At 34.3% G+C, this 15,109-nt stretch overlaps 1 protein-coding gene across 2 annotated transcripts in view; it reads right to left on the bottom strand.

Moving 5' to 3' along the window:
- Nucleotides 1–15,109, bottom strand: part of SLCO6A1 (solute carrier organic anion transporter family member 6A1) — a 100,663-nt gene that overhangs the window by 63,451 nt on the left and 22,103 nt on the right. For both annotated transcript variants that reach the window (XM_045499468.1, XM_045499476.1), the window contains exon 7: nt 8,200–8,344. In XM_045499468.1, the coding sequence (XP_045355424.1) occupies nt 8,200–8,344 (145 nt within the window). The remainder of the gene's footprint in view (nt 1–8,199; nt 8,345–15,109) is intronic.

A 15,109-nucleotide genomic window follows, 5' to 3' on the forward strand; every position in this document is an offset into this window, starting at 1 on the left:
AGTGGTTCTAAGAGGAAAGTTTTTAGCAATACAGATCTACTTCAAGAAGCAAGAAAAATCTCAAATTAACCACCTAATCTTACACCTAAAGGAGATAGAAAAAAACAACAACAAACAAACAAAACCCCAAACCAGCAGAAGGAAGGGAATAATAAAGATCAGAACAGAAATAAGTGTTACAGAAAGAGAGAGAGAGAGAGAGAGAGAGAGAGAGAGAGAGAGAGAGAGAAGATCAATAAGACCAGGAACTAGTTCTTTGAAAAGATAACAAAATTAATAAACCTCTAGCCAGACTCATAAAAAAAAAGAATCAAATAAAATCATAAATAAAAGAGGAAAATAACAAATGACAGACACCACAGAAATACAAAGGATTATAAGAGAATATTATGAAAAATTACATGCTAACAAATCTGATGACTTAAAAGAAATGGATAAATTCCCAGAAACATATAACCTACCAAAACTGAAACAAGAAGATATATAAAGCTTGAAAGACTAATTACCAACAATGAAATTCAATAAGTAATTAAAAAACTCCCACAAACAAAACTTTGCAAACCCAGAAAGAAACCCAAAACCAGAGGGCTCCACAGGTGAATTCTACCAAACATTAAAAGAAGAGTGAATACCTATTCTTCTCAAACTTTTCCAAACAATAGAAGAGGAAGGAAAACCCAAATTCATTCTATGAGGCCAGAATTACCCTGATACCAAAACCAGATAAAGACACCACTAAAGAAAAGAATAATAGGTCAATATCTCTGATGAACATAGATGCAAAAAATCCTGAACAAAATATTGCCAAACAATTCAACAATACATTGAAAAATAACTAACCACAATCAAGTGGTAATTATTGTCAGAATGCAAAGGTGGTTCAATATTCACAATTTAATCAATGTGATGCATCACATCAATAAGAGGATAAAAACCATAGGATCATTTCAACAAATGCAGGAAAGCATTTTACAAAGTATAACATTTATCCATGATAAAAACTCTCAACAAAGTAGGTTTAGAGGGAATATATCTCAACATAATAAAAGTCTTATATGAGAAAACTCACAGCTAACATCATCCGCAGTGGGGAAAAACAGAGCTTTTCCCCCAAAGTCAGGAAAAAGATAAGGATGTCTACTCTCACCACGTTATTCAACATAGTACTAGAAGTCCTAACCACAGCAATCAGACAACAAACAGAAACAAAAGGCATTCAAATTAGTAAAGAAGAAGTAAAATTTTCACTATATGCAGATTACATGATGCTACCTATAGAAAACTTTAAAGACCACCAAAAAAGCTACTAGAATGATAAATGAATTCAGGAAAGTCACAGGAGACAAAATTAATATACAGAAATCTGTTGCATTTCTATACACTAAGAATGTAGCAGTAGAGAGAAAAAATTAGAAAACAATGTCATTTACAACTGCACCAGAAATAATAAAATACCTAAGAATAAACTTAACCAAAGAGGTGAAAGATCTGTAACGTAAAACTATAAAACATTGATGTAGGAAATTGAAGATGACACACAAAAATGGAAAGACATACCATGCTCATTGATCAGAAGAAAAAAAAAATTTAAATGTCTATACTACCCAAAGCAATCTATGCATTTAATGCAACCCCTGTCAAAACACCAACATCATTTTTCACAGAAGTAGAACAATCCTAAAATTTGTATGAAACCACAAAAGATCCCAAATAGCCAAAGCAATGCTGAAAAAGAAAAGCAAAGCTGCAGGCATCACAATTCCTGACTTCAAGTTATATTACAAAGTTCTAGTGATCAAAATACTATGTTACTAGTACAAAATAGATCAATAGAACATAAAACCCAGAAATAAACCCAAAACTATATGGTCAATTAATCTTCAACAAAGCAGGAAACAATATGCAATGGGAAGGGGGTGCTTGGGTGGCTCCATTGGTTGAGCGTCGGACTTTGGCTCAGGTCATGATCTCACAGTTCATGAATTTGAGCCCCACATCAGGCTCGCTGCTGTCAGCACAGAGCCCACTTGGATCCTCTGTCTCCCTCTCTCTCCACCCCAACCCTGTTCGCTCCTTCTCTCAAAAATAAATAAAACATTAAAAAAATACACAATGAGGGAAACACAGTCTCTTCAATAAATGGTGATGGGAAAACGGGACATGACAGGTAAAAAAATGAAAATATGGACCACTCTCTTACACTATATAAAAATAAACTCAAAATGGATTAAGGACCTAAATATGAGACCTGAAACTATAAAAATCCTAGACCTATCCCTTTGTAACAACTACTACTAAGATTCATCCTGGTTAGAGGATTTCTCCTGATTTCAGACAACAGTTATAAAGGTGTACAATTATAATGACAATTTCAACAAATGCAGGAAAGCATCTGACAAAGTACAAAATTCATTCATGATAAAAACTTTCAACATAGTAGGTTTAGAGGGAACGGAGGGAAATATGCAACCACTATAGACGAAAACCAGTGAATCATTAGAGGCTGATCTGATTTGCTTTGCTGATGAGACAGTAGAGTTCATAATTGCTTGTTAATGTGAATTGGCCAGAGCTGGGCTGTCTGAGGGCCCAGTTCCTCCTGCAGTCTCTTCTGTCAACCTTGGACCCAGTCTAAGACAAAAGTAAAACATCTAACAGTTGTTTTGCTTTAGGGTTGTGACCATCTCTGGAAGATTTCCCTAAGAAAGACATTTTCCTATGTAAAACCATAAATAAGACATTGAATGGAATTTGGACTCTTAAAATGCCTCAGAAAAGGAGGTAAAATGATCTTGTGAGTGAGGCTTTGGACAACTTGAATGTACTTTTGGTGTAACTTCAATATACTAATGCTATGGCTTCAATTCCAAAATGTATAATTGGTAATTATATTTTACAAGCTTGTATTATTTATGCTCCTAAACTCCAAAAGTAAAAGTGAAACACATAATTTTTTACCCGAACCTGTGTGCCTGTCTCCTCTTGTATGGTCTAATGGAAACAACATAGAATCTCAGGAGGAGAAAGGGAAATCTCAGCTTTGATTACGGATTTAAAGGAAGCAGGGGTAGTAAGAGAATAGGATTTGAGCAATAACTCAATTCACCAGACCTTATGTCCAGTGAAAACATAGTCCCTTATTAGGGAATTGAGATTTATAGCAGATTAACCACCAATTAAACTCATTTGTTGCTCCTATACCTCTTGAAGTTCCAAACATCTGAGGTAACTAAATTAATGGCACACACAAATGGTACTTGAGATGCTATCTTGGACATTGCCAAAACCTTCTTTTTTATCCCATTAGGAACCAAAGACAAAAACCAATTCTCATTCATGCTGCAAGGCCATAACTATACATTTTCAGTACACCCTAAACTCCCCTGATATTTACTACAATGGGGTAGATAAGGATTTATTGTGAGTACCATTATCATCTGATGCCAAAAGCTTTCAATGATAGATAAATGTTCAGTAGGATGGAGAGTCAGAAGTCTCAGACTCAAAAGCTCTGACTTTGGTGTTATCACACCTTCATCAGCAAAGATGACTGATAAAGCCCAACAAAATCCAGAAGAATGCTCATCAAGTTTTGGGGGAACTATGTAGACAGATTCACAATGCTCAATCTCTCTGGCAATTAAAGACAAATTGTCGTTCTCCTTCCCCCTGACCAAAAGGAATTATAGCATAGCTTTGGACTCTGAGTATTAGAGACACTAGGTGACTCAGGTGGATATTCTACTTTAGTGGTCTTTTCTATCAGCTAACCTACAGTGAGTGTAATCCCGACCTACTTTTGAAGCTAATCAAGAAGCTATGGCATACTTCTTCCTGCTTTGAGGTACCACAAACCAAATGACCCATTGGAGCTGGAAATCTATAGAGATTTTGTGTACTGGAGCCTCTGGAAGAGGGAGCCAGCCTCCATTCAGGAAAATCCCTTGGGGTTTGGATTCACTGACTCCCTGAAATAGGTAGGTAGGAAAAACAACTCTTAGCTTACTACTGGCTTCTTGTCAAAACTGAAGCCCTGACCCATGCAGTCATTGTGATTCTGTGGACTTATATTTCATTCTGGGATTCACCAATCAGATTCACAACTATCTGAGAGAACTTCCTTGTCAAGTGAAGATGGTATATTCAAGCCATAGGGATATTCATAAGAAATATTGAAGTGCTTAAAGAAATACCACCAGTAGATCAAATAGCCCTCAGAAGACTGTGGAAATCTCTCTGACAGGAGCCTCCAGGAGGGATTACTGACACATTATTTATATGCACCTGAGGGCAGTTATCAGTATAAGAGTAATCCAATCAGAAAAGGTGGTACAAAATTTGTTCCTGACTTTAGTTGAAATAATCAGTGACACCACAGCCTTGGAAAACATTCTGATCAGCATCAGCCACTGATCAATACTAATTTGGATGACAGAATTGCCCCAAACTTCATCTTTTTAGCCCAAGGTAGAACATACACTATTGTTAATACTTTCTGTTTTACTAGATTAATAATTCAGGCTAATTAAAAAGGTAAATACAGAAACTTAAGGAGAAATCCATCTTGTTTTCTAAGGTAGACCATGAGGGCCAAGGGATTTATTTAGCTGGTTGGGGCCAAGATCTTGCCAGCATGGTTGAGGCCAGTATTGCATGTGGCCTTATCCTTTGTTTGGACTTTTGTTGATATTATCCTTATTTAAACACTGTAGGAAACTGAATAAATTTAGTCCCAATCTCTTGATTAGATTTATCAGAACAGCAAACAATATGGCAGATTCATGGAAAAATATTGTCATTATGGCCCTTAAAACAGCTATGTTTTGGGATTTTGGCCTATGTACAGTCTGACAATGGTGTTTCCTGTTTCATAAAATCTACTCCATAATAGGCTGATAGTCAAAATTTGTGCATATTTTAACATTTGTTTTTATTTGGCCCACATGTTTTATGTTTCTCATTTCCTTCCTTTCTTGGTTTTTTTTTTTAATTTTAATCAAAATTTCCAAATTAATATTTTTTTACTTTTATTTATTTATTTATTTATTTATTTATTTATTTATTTATTTTTTACTGTTACTGGTTGCCCTAAAAGTATTTGCATGTATCCTTGGCTTTTTACAGCATAAAATATATGGCAATATTCATGACTTTCCCATTAATGCCAGAATCTTAAAACATTTAATACCAATTGCAACCTCTTTTGGAGAGCCAATTCTTAATATCTAGTAACTGAAGATGTACACAATAGCAATTCCCTTTTAATGTCTAGACCTAGATCAACTTTTACAGATCTGCACAAGTAGACACATACAACCTATTCACTATGGCATTGTTTGGAAGAGTGACAAGTTAAAGGTAACTCCATGTCCATTAATATGATAATGGATAAATAAACAGTGGTGTATTCATAAAATAGAATTCCACAGCATTAAATAGACAACAACATGAATGGGGTAGATGTAATTGGAAATGAAAGTAGGAGAAGAATATATGCAAGAAAATGTATGAATTTTAGAAATAGATTGTCCACAGATAGGCTTATAAGCAGTAAAAATATACAAACTTGTTTGGAAACATTGCACTCTAACTTTAGAATAGTGGCTATCTATAAGGAGTAAGGAAGAGAAGTGAGAGAGGGAACAGTGTAGAAGTAGAAAACAAGATGAAGCCAAGAAGGTACGTACCAAGACATATAATAATTAAAATGTCAAAAATTAAAAACAAAAAGAATCCTAAATGCAGCAAGAAAAAGCAACCAGTTACATATAAAGGGTAAGGGAAACCCTACAAGGCTACCTGCTGATTTTTCAGCAGAAAATTACAGACCAAAAGAGAGTAGCATAAATATGCAAAGTGCTGAAAGAAAAAAAAAAAAAAAAAAAACTTCAACCAAGAATACTTTACCCAGAAAATTTATCATCCAGATATAGTGGAAGGAAAAAGAATTTCCCAAACGAAAGTTAAGAATTCATCACCACTAAACTAGCCTTGTAAGAAATGTTAAAAGGATTTCTTTAAGTGGAAAATAAAAAGGCAGAACCGGAAGGAATTATAAAAGGAAAAAAAATTCACTGGTAAAAACAAATCTTTTTTTTTAAATTTTCTTAATGTTTTATTACTTATTTTTGAGAGCAAGAGAGACAGAACATGAGTGGGGGAGGGGCAGAGAGAGAGGAAGACACAGAATCCAAAGCAGGTTCTAGGCTCTGAGCTGTTGGCACAGAGCCTGACACAGGGCTTGAACCCGCAAACTGTGAGATCATGACCTGAGCCAAAGTCAGATGCTCAACTGACTGAGCCAACCAGGTGCCCACAAGCAAATGTATAATAAAACTACAGATGAATCACCTATAAATCTAGTATGAAGGGTAAAGACAAAAATAGTAAAATTAATTACATCCAAAAAATTAGTTAAGGGATTCATAAAATTTAAAAATGCAAAAGCATATATATAGAACATGGAAGGTAGAGAGTAAAAATATTGTGTTTTTAGAATGTGCTCAAATTAAAGCAACCATCAACCTAATACAGACTGTCGTATACTTAGGATGTTATATATAAACCTAATGGTAACCAGAAACCAAAAAACTATAATGACGTATAAAAAAATAAAGTGAAAGTAATCCAATCATAACACTAAAAAAGTCATCAATTACAGGAAGAAAGGAACAGAGAAGAACTATAAAAATAAACAGAAAACAATAAACAAAATGGCAATAATTTTTACAGGTAATTACATATCAATAATTATTTTTTTAATTTTTAAAATATTTTTTTAATATTTATTTATTTTTGAGGGACAGAGAGACAGAGCGTGAGCAGGAGAGGGGCAGAGAGAGAGGGAGACACAGAACCTAAAGCAGGCTCCAGGCTCTGAGCTGTCAGCACACAGCCTGACATGGGGCTCCAACCCACAAGTTGTGAGGTCATGGCCTGAGCTAAAGTTGGATGCTTAATCAACTGAGCCACCCGGATGCCCCACCTATCAATAATTACTTTAAATGTAAATAGTCTAAATGTTCCCATCAAAAGACACAGTGTGACTGAATCTATCAAGAAAACACTTATATGTTGCCTACAAGAGACACATTTCAGACACATGAAAAGATGTTCAACATCACCCATCATCAGGGAAATGCAAATCAAAACCACAATCAGATATCAATCCACACCTGTCATAATGGCTAGACTCAAAAACACAAGAAATAACAAGCGTTGGCAAAGATGTGGAAGAAAAATGAACCTGTGTATGCTGTTGATGGGAATGAAAACTGGTGCAGCAAATGTGGAAGACAGTATTTTTTGAGGTCTTCAAAAAATTAAAATTAGCATTAGTTTATGATCAGGTAATTCCACTACTGGCTATTTATCCAAAGAATACAGAAACACTGATTCAAAAGGATATATGCCTCCCTATGTTTATTCCAGAATTATTTACAAAACCAAATTATAGAAGCAGCCCCTATGGGTAAAGAAGATGTGATAGAATGTGAAATATGATGGAATATTACTCAGCCATAAAAAAGAATGAAATCTTGCTGCTCACAACAGTATGGATGGAACTTGAGGGTGTAATACTAAGTGAAGCAAGTCAGTCAGAGAAAACAGATACCATAAGATCTCACTCATATGTGGAATTTAAGAAACAAAACAAATGAACAAAGTACAAAAGGGACAAAAAAAAACACCCAGACTTTAAATACAGATACCAAGCTGGGGGTTGCCAGAGGTTGGGAGAGGAACATAGTGAAATAAAGGGGGATTAAGAGTATACTATTGTGGGGGCGCCTGAGTGGCTCAGTTGGTTGAGCGTCCAACTTCGGCTCAGGTCATGATCTCACGGCCAGTGAGTTCAAACCCCTCATCGGGCTCTGTGCTGACAGCTCAGAGCCTGGAGCCTGTTTCAGATTCTGTGTCTCCCTCTCTCTCTGACCCTCCCCCATTCATACTCTGTCTCTCTCTCTGTCTCAAAAATAAATAAACGTTAAAAAAAATTTAAAAAAAAAGAGTATACTATTGTGATGAGCACTGAGTAATACATAAAATCACTGAAAAGAAAAATAAGAGAAAATAAAATAAAACTTGAGTAAATGCTATTACTCCTGCTTTATGTTTATTTGAAATATTTCCTAAATGCATATAAGAAAACTTTATATAAAAACTTCAAAATGAATACAATGAGCTGAAAAGATCTACCTGCGACTTTAGTTGCTGTGGTGTGTGTTAATACAAACTGATTTTCTATATATATAGGCAAAAATTCAGAAGCTCCAATAAGAACTAAAGATTCTGAAGCTTTGGTCAGAGCTAGGCATATAAATACTGGATCCTTCATCAGAACCTGAAATAGAAATAAGTCATATTCAAATTATTTTATGTTGTTAGGTAAAGAAAAACAGATTTATTCACTCATATGTTAATGACCAATCAACAAAATTTTACCTTTCACAATCTAAACTGAAAATGCATTATTATTTGTATAATATATATACATATATAATATATGTGTATATATATTATATATATATTGCATATATATATATAAAATGTGCATATATATATATATATATATATATATATATTTGCAATTCACCAGTATACAAATACTGTTAAAGACATGTAGTGTTTACACCATTTTTATTTGTAATTCTGCCTCTATAATTTTTATTTGTAAGTCTGGCCGTTTGCTAGGAAACTTAAGGGAAACTAGATGCCATTAACCAGGTGTCTAGAATGCCCCTTTACTTTTATCTACTTTTTTTTTCTTAACAATTTTTTTTACTTAACTAAAAAATGAAACAAAGATAATTTAAGCAACACTCAAGGAAAATCACTAGTATTACAAACAGTTAAGATTCTATAATATTTTACTCCCGGGAATTCCATACAGAGTAAAGTCATTTAAATTCTGCATTTTAGTCAATTTTTTGGAACTTACTGAGAAACCTGACAAAGATGTATAGTCATGGTTTACTATTACCTATTATACTACTACACTATACATAGTAATTAACATGACAATAATTAACATTAAAATATTAATTTTCAAACAGATTTCTGTATTTCCTATATATGTACATATCTTTGAAATTTTCAGTGGTGTTTTATTTGTATATTCTTAAAATAACTTAGATTTTTTTCTAGTCCTAAACACCACTTTTTTAATCTAAACATATTCTGTATATTAATTTAACTCATCTTCTGAGTGTTATCTAAACTTTACAAAGTGTGATTCCACCATACTCGTCCACTCCCACAGCATTAAATGCTTAGGCTCAGTTCCACTCCCACTGTCACAAATAAGGCTACATTAAACATCCCTGTGCATGCGCCATCAACGACTAGGGTAGAACGCCTTTGGAAATACATATTCTAGAACGGGATTGCTAGGGCATTGACATTTAGTACACTTCATTCCATCATTTCTCTAGAATTTTTTTCCCAAAACAATCCCACCATAATGTAAGAGAGTTCTATTTTCTTCATGTAGCAACTTATACTTTTTATAAAATCCATTAGAGCAATATTTTCAGTTCCACATTCCCTTCCAGAATTTTGCCATTCTGTCATCAGGAGGCAATGACCTTGGAAAAGTCCTTTATGACTGTCTCAACAAAGCATGTGATGCAGCATGACTTCTGATGTTGGGTCATAAAATGACAATCTGACTTCTGCTATGTACTCCCACTCTCTTAGGACTCTGGCCTTGGAACTCTTTCACCATGTTATAAGAAAGCCCAGATCAGATGGAGAGGCCATGTGTGGGTATTTCAGCAAAAAACCAGTATCAAAAGCTAATATTTGAGTAAATAAGCCTCCAGACGATTTTATTTTCCAGACTTTACTTTAACTGACAAGTCGATCTGAAAGGGATAAGCCATAGAGTACCTTAGTGGCTCAGTAGGTTAAGTGGCTGACTTAGGCTCAGGTCATGATCTCATAGGTTGTGAGTTCCAGCCCTGCATCAGGATCTGTGATGGCAGCTCAGACCCTGGATGCTGTTTCCTATTTTGTGTCTCCCTCTCTCTCTGCTCCTCCCCTGCTCACACTCTGTCTCTCTCTCTCTCTCTCTCTCTCAAAAATAAACATTAAAAAAAGTATATTTGAAAGGAGCAAGCCCTGACAAAACTGCTGATTAATGAACAAAATCATGTTTTATTATTTTAAGCCACTAAGTTTTGGGGTGGTTTGTCATGTAGCGGTAGATAACTGGTACACCCCACATAATCACAAACACTTGATATTATTAGCTGGCTTTTAAAATTTAGCCATGCTGATGGATGTGAAGCAGTGCCACAATATGCTTCCTTAAATTCAAATCCAATTGAGCATTTCTTCATGTAATTTTGTACTTCCTTAAATTCAAATCCAATCGAGCATTTCTTCATGTAATTCATAGCTATTTAGGATTTGTTACTGTGTGCAAACTGTCTATTCATATTTTTATTAGGCTTTCTGAAATTCCTATGCAGATTTTCCAATCATTTCTTGTTTATTCTAAATACCAATCTCTTGTTGGGTTGAAAGAACTGTCACGCATCTTTTACCATTGTCTACGGTTTCCTTCATAGAACCGAAATCTTTGATCCATAAATTTTTACTTCGTATTTTACAATACTGCAAACTTGTTTAACCTTTCCTACCTCTATGTCACAAGATATCTCTTTCACGGTTTAGCATTAACTGTGTTGTTTTTTTCTAATCACATTTTATTAACCTAGAAATCACCTTTGTGTATGATATGAAATAGAAATCCAACTTCATTTCACCATACAGAGAACCAAACTTGTCATCACATCTACTGAGCAACTATCCCTGCAGTGCCTATTCTATCATGTGGCAAGTTCTTATATATATTAGTCTGTTATTGAGTTCTATCCTCCATTCCATTGGACTATATACCATGGTTTTATATGAAATGGCAGTATGTATTAGATATAACAAGCAGAATAAGGAACAGAAAACCTAGCATTTAACTTGGCTCTGCAATTGATTTTTGGAACAATAATCAGCAAATAGCAGTCTCTACGTATCTTATTTTTAGGCGGTATTTTATAATACACAAGAGTACACAAGAGTAATGGCATTAGAGTCAGGCATGTGAGAGGTTTTTATATTCTTTTTTTGAGAGGTTTTTATATTTTTAACTTCAATTCGGCCAACCCTATGTGTCTTTTGTCTGTGTGCATGTGTATCCAAAGATATACATGTCTTTGGAGAAATTACTCATCCTCTTTAAATTACTGGTTCATCATCTATAAGATAGAAATGATAATATCTATACCTCCAAGTGATCAAGAGAATTGAATATATGTAATAATTTAATTTCTGCCATATAGAAGGTACCCAGGAAAGAATACAAATCATTTTCATAAGTTATAAAATAAGAAGGTCACACTAGATTATTAGATTTGTTGTTGCAAACTATGGTGTGCTTTAAGTCATTTGGAGGGTATAAAACACAGATTGCCAGATCCTACTTTCAGTAGGTCTGGAGTAGGACCTGAGAATTTGCATTTTTAACAAATTCCCAGGTGATGATGATGATGATGATGTTGGTGGTGGTGGTGGTGGTGGTCTAGGCCCCACACTAAGAACCACTGTACTAGATCATTTTTGTGTTTGGACTCTTTAGAATTAAAATGAACAGACTCATAGTTTAATCCAATCGATGAAACTTATTATAATGTTATACTGTAAAGAGAGAAAGCCAAAAACACTTTCTAAGTAGCTGAATAATTCAGCACTCATAAAGAAACAACATCATTCAGACTCAAACAGCAGCTTATCTTGTGTCCATTGCTTTGTCTTAATTGCTTCAAAGGCCCAGATATTCAGTTTCTTTCTGTCAGCTTATTATGTCTATATCTACTTCCATTACAGCTACTTAGTATATTCTCTCTCCATTTGCTTCTCTGTCTCAATGGCCTTTTCTCATTCATTTTCTTGATGTCAATTTATTTATTTTTTTTTTTTAATTTTTTTTTCAACGTTTATTTATTTTTGGGACAGAGAGAGACAGAGCATGAACAGGGGAGGGGCAGAGAGAGAGGGAGACACAGAATCGGAAACAGGCTCCAGGTTCTGAGCCATCAGCCCAGAGCCCGACGCGGGGCTCGAACTCACGGACCGCAAGATCGTGACCTGGCTGAAGTCGGACGCTTAACCGACTGCGCCACCCAGGCGCCCCTGATGTCAATTTATTAAAGCTCCCTTCTGACTATTCATACTCTCTTAAGAAAGAGAAATTAGTCAGTTTATAGCAGGTGTCCTGATTGGATATTTTTCTCAAGATATTTGATAAGTTTTTGGGAAATTTAAAGATGGCTGTCTTGGGCTCAAGTGCTGATCTCAGACCTAGTTTTAACTAGGAATTTAAACTACATCATATAGAACATGGCAATTAATGCACAACACAACACTTCTGGGTTTCTTCAGAAAGGGCTGTGGGTGCTTTATTCAGAAAGAACATGTGAGCATAGCAAGCAAACACTCAGAATGCAAAGGACCTTTCCAATAAAATGTCCAGGCTTTCCTTTTTAAATAAATAAATAAATAAATAAATAAATAAATAAATAAATGAATAAATAAATAAATAAATAAATATTCTTTTCTTAAATATAAATATGGGAGGCAAAGAAAAAGGCCAGACATACAAATCAGTATTCAAGGAATTTCATTAGTAAACTCAGGCTTAATTATGGTAGATGTTGATATACAAAAGGAGAAATTAAATTAGTTCTTTACAGTAGCAGATAATTTTATGCAACAGCCATATCTTGTAGTACTGTGGCTCTCAGCCCTAGTCCATTACAGAGTTGGTCTAAAACCAAGGTCTTTACCATACCAGAGGAGGTTCATGTTGGTCTGGGAGGTATGATTTCAAACTAGACTAGGTACTCCTTAATGTACTTAGAGTCTGAAATAAGGACAGGATCAGCAAAATATAAAGTATATGGAAGAGTGGCCACAGACAAGTAGACTAAGGTTCAGGACAGGGCTCGAGTAACAGTGGGAAAGAAATGTTAACAAGGAAACTAATGCAAAGCAATGATGCAAGAGAGGAAAGAGTTCCTAAAGACTCAACCAAGGTTCATTGGAGATGGGGTGTATAATGTCCCAATTAATTGGGGAACTTTTTCTTTTATGTGGTAAAAGCATTAATCTACTTCCTACCCTAATCAAGGTAGCATGACAAGAAACAATGATCTTGCCAATAAAAGGCCTTCGTGTCTACGAGCAAATAGGAGGAAAACATAAGCTGAAGAGGACACCAATAAACTTCCTTGAACTTCTCAAGTGTTTTACTGATCACTTAACTTCTCCCTTGCTCTGGTCTTCATTCCTTATGATGAAATATCTATAGTTAGCCATAGAAAGTAATGCTTATCTTTATTAAATCTGCCAATAAGAGTACAATATCTCATGTAGAGAATGCTGTTTTTTTCAAGTTTAAAAATGTTTCAGCCCTCTATCCTGAAATTTCACTCACTCTCCTTCCACACCAATTTATTTGGTCAAACCTAGTAGACAACTCAGAGACTGAAACTAGTATATTATGTCCTGATATAAATACAAGCAATAATTTTTTTAATTATGTTACTTATGTGAAATGTAAATTGATTTTAGTATCTATAATAGTAATTTACTTGCTTTCCAAGGAAATTCAGTATTTTGACTACCAATAGAATAATATCTAAATACTTTGGATCCTAGCTTCCTTTGATAGATTCTGTCATCCACTTATAGTCAAATACAAACAATGAATAATACTTTATATTTGTTTGGTCTTTATCATTCAAAAAGTTCTTTATTATCATGATATTCATTGACACTTCTTCATTCACTGGAGTTTTAGTATGTAAATGTCTTCCCTGTTAATAAGGTGTGAAACTTTAGGTAGGAGATGAAGAAAAAGAAGGTAAAAGTGCTGATCTCTCTACTCCATACATTTAAAAAGTTTTCTCCTATAAAATCTTATTCCTTGGGGTGCCTGGGTGGCTCAGTCAGTTAAGCCTCCAACTTTGGCTCAGGTCATGATATCACAGTTCATGAGTTTGAGCCCTGAGTCAAGCTCTGTGCTGACAGCTCAGAGCCTGTAGCCTGTTTTGGATTCTGTGTCTCCCTCTCTCTCTACTCCTCCCTCCCTCCCTCCCTCCCTCTCTCTCTCCCTCTCTCTCAAAAATAAAGATTAATTTTTTAAAATTTTATTCCTTACCTGCTTCCAGCCAGTCTTAATTTCATTTTTTTCTTTTCCCTGACTTATTTCCTAATTTCCAAGCTTTCTCTTTTTATTCTTTTCAAATATACTTCTAATCTATTATATTCTGAGAGCTATAGACTATTATTGCTCTTAGTCATTTTTCTTTCTGTTCTTCAAGTTAATGCCATTGACTTTTTATTTATAACTTTTCATCTCATGGATATTATAACTTTATAAAAATGTTAAGTATTTTGTCTCTGTTTTAGCTTGTTATCTTTTATTCATGCCCATTTTTTCTATTTTTAAATTAAAATTATCTTTACTAACATTTGAATAAAACTATTGTGTTTCCTTAACTGATGAATTTTCTAAAATATATAAATAAGGAACAGCAAGAAATATGGTAACAGTAAAGAGAATTCATTCTAAAAATAGCCACTTCTCTGGCTTTTAATTAAAATTTATAATAAAAAGACTTGTTTCAAAAATCTATGTCTAGAAAATCAGGAGATGTGTTTTTTAACTAGCTGTTAGTAGTCTTATGATGATGGTAATACATTTCACTGATTGGAATAATTTGCTTGCTGGAATTATTTTATGTCATTTCTTATATTAGGAGTTTGTAAACAGACATTGAACTTCAAGCAAATAGTACCAATTAAGTCTCATTAACCAGGAAGTATTGAACTATAGGATTAGTAATGCAGGAAGACAATAAATATTTATTCCATCAAATTTTTCAATTAGTCTTTTAAATTTATTTTCTAGTTGATAACCCACTCTTATCAAGATAAAAAGGAAATTTTATGAAGTTTTCCCCTGTATTTTTGGTGTACTTTCCTTCCCTAAACTAAAATCAGAAATATCTCAAGAAGGCATTCATATTTATTATGTATTTATTGA

The sequence above is a fragment of the Leopardus geoffroyi genome, chromosome A1 (genome assembly GCF_018350155.1).
Source record: "Leopardus geoffroyi isolate Oge1 chromosome A1, O.geoffroyi_Oge1_pat1.0, whole genome shotgun sequence".
In the NCBI taxonomy this organism is placed as follows: domain Eukaryota; kingdom Metazoa; phylum Chordata; class Mammalia; order Carnivora; family Felidae; genus Leopardus; species Leopardus geoffroyi.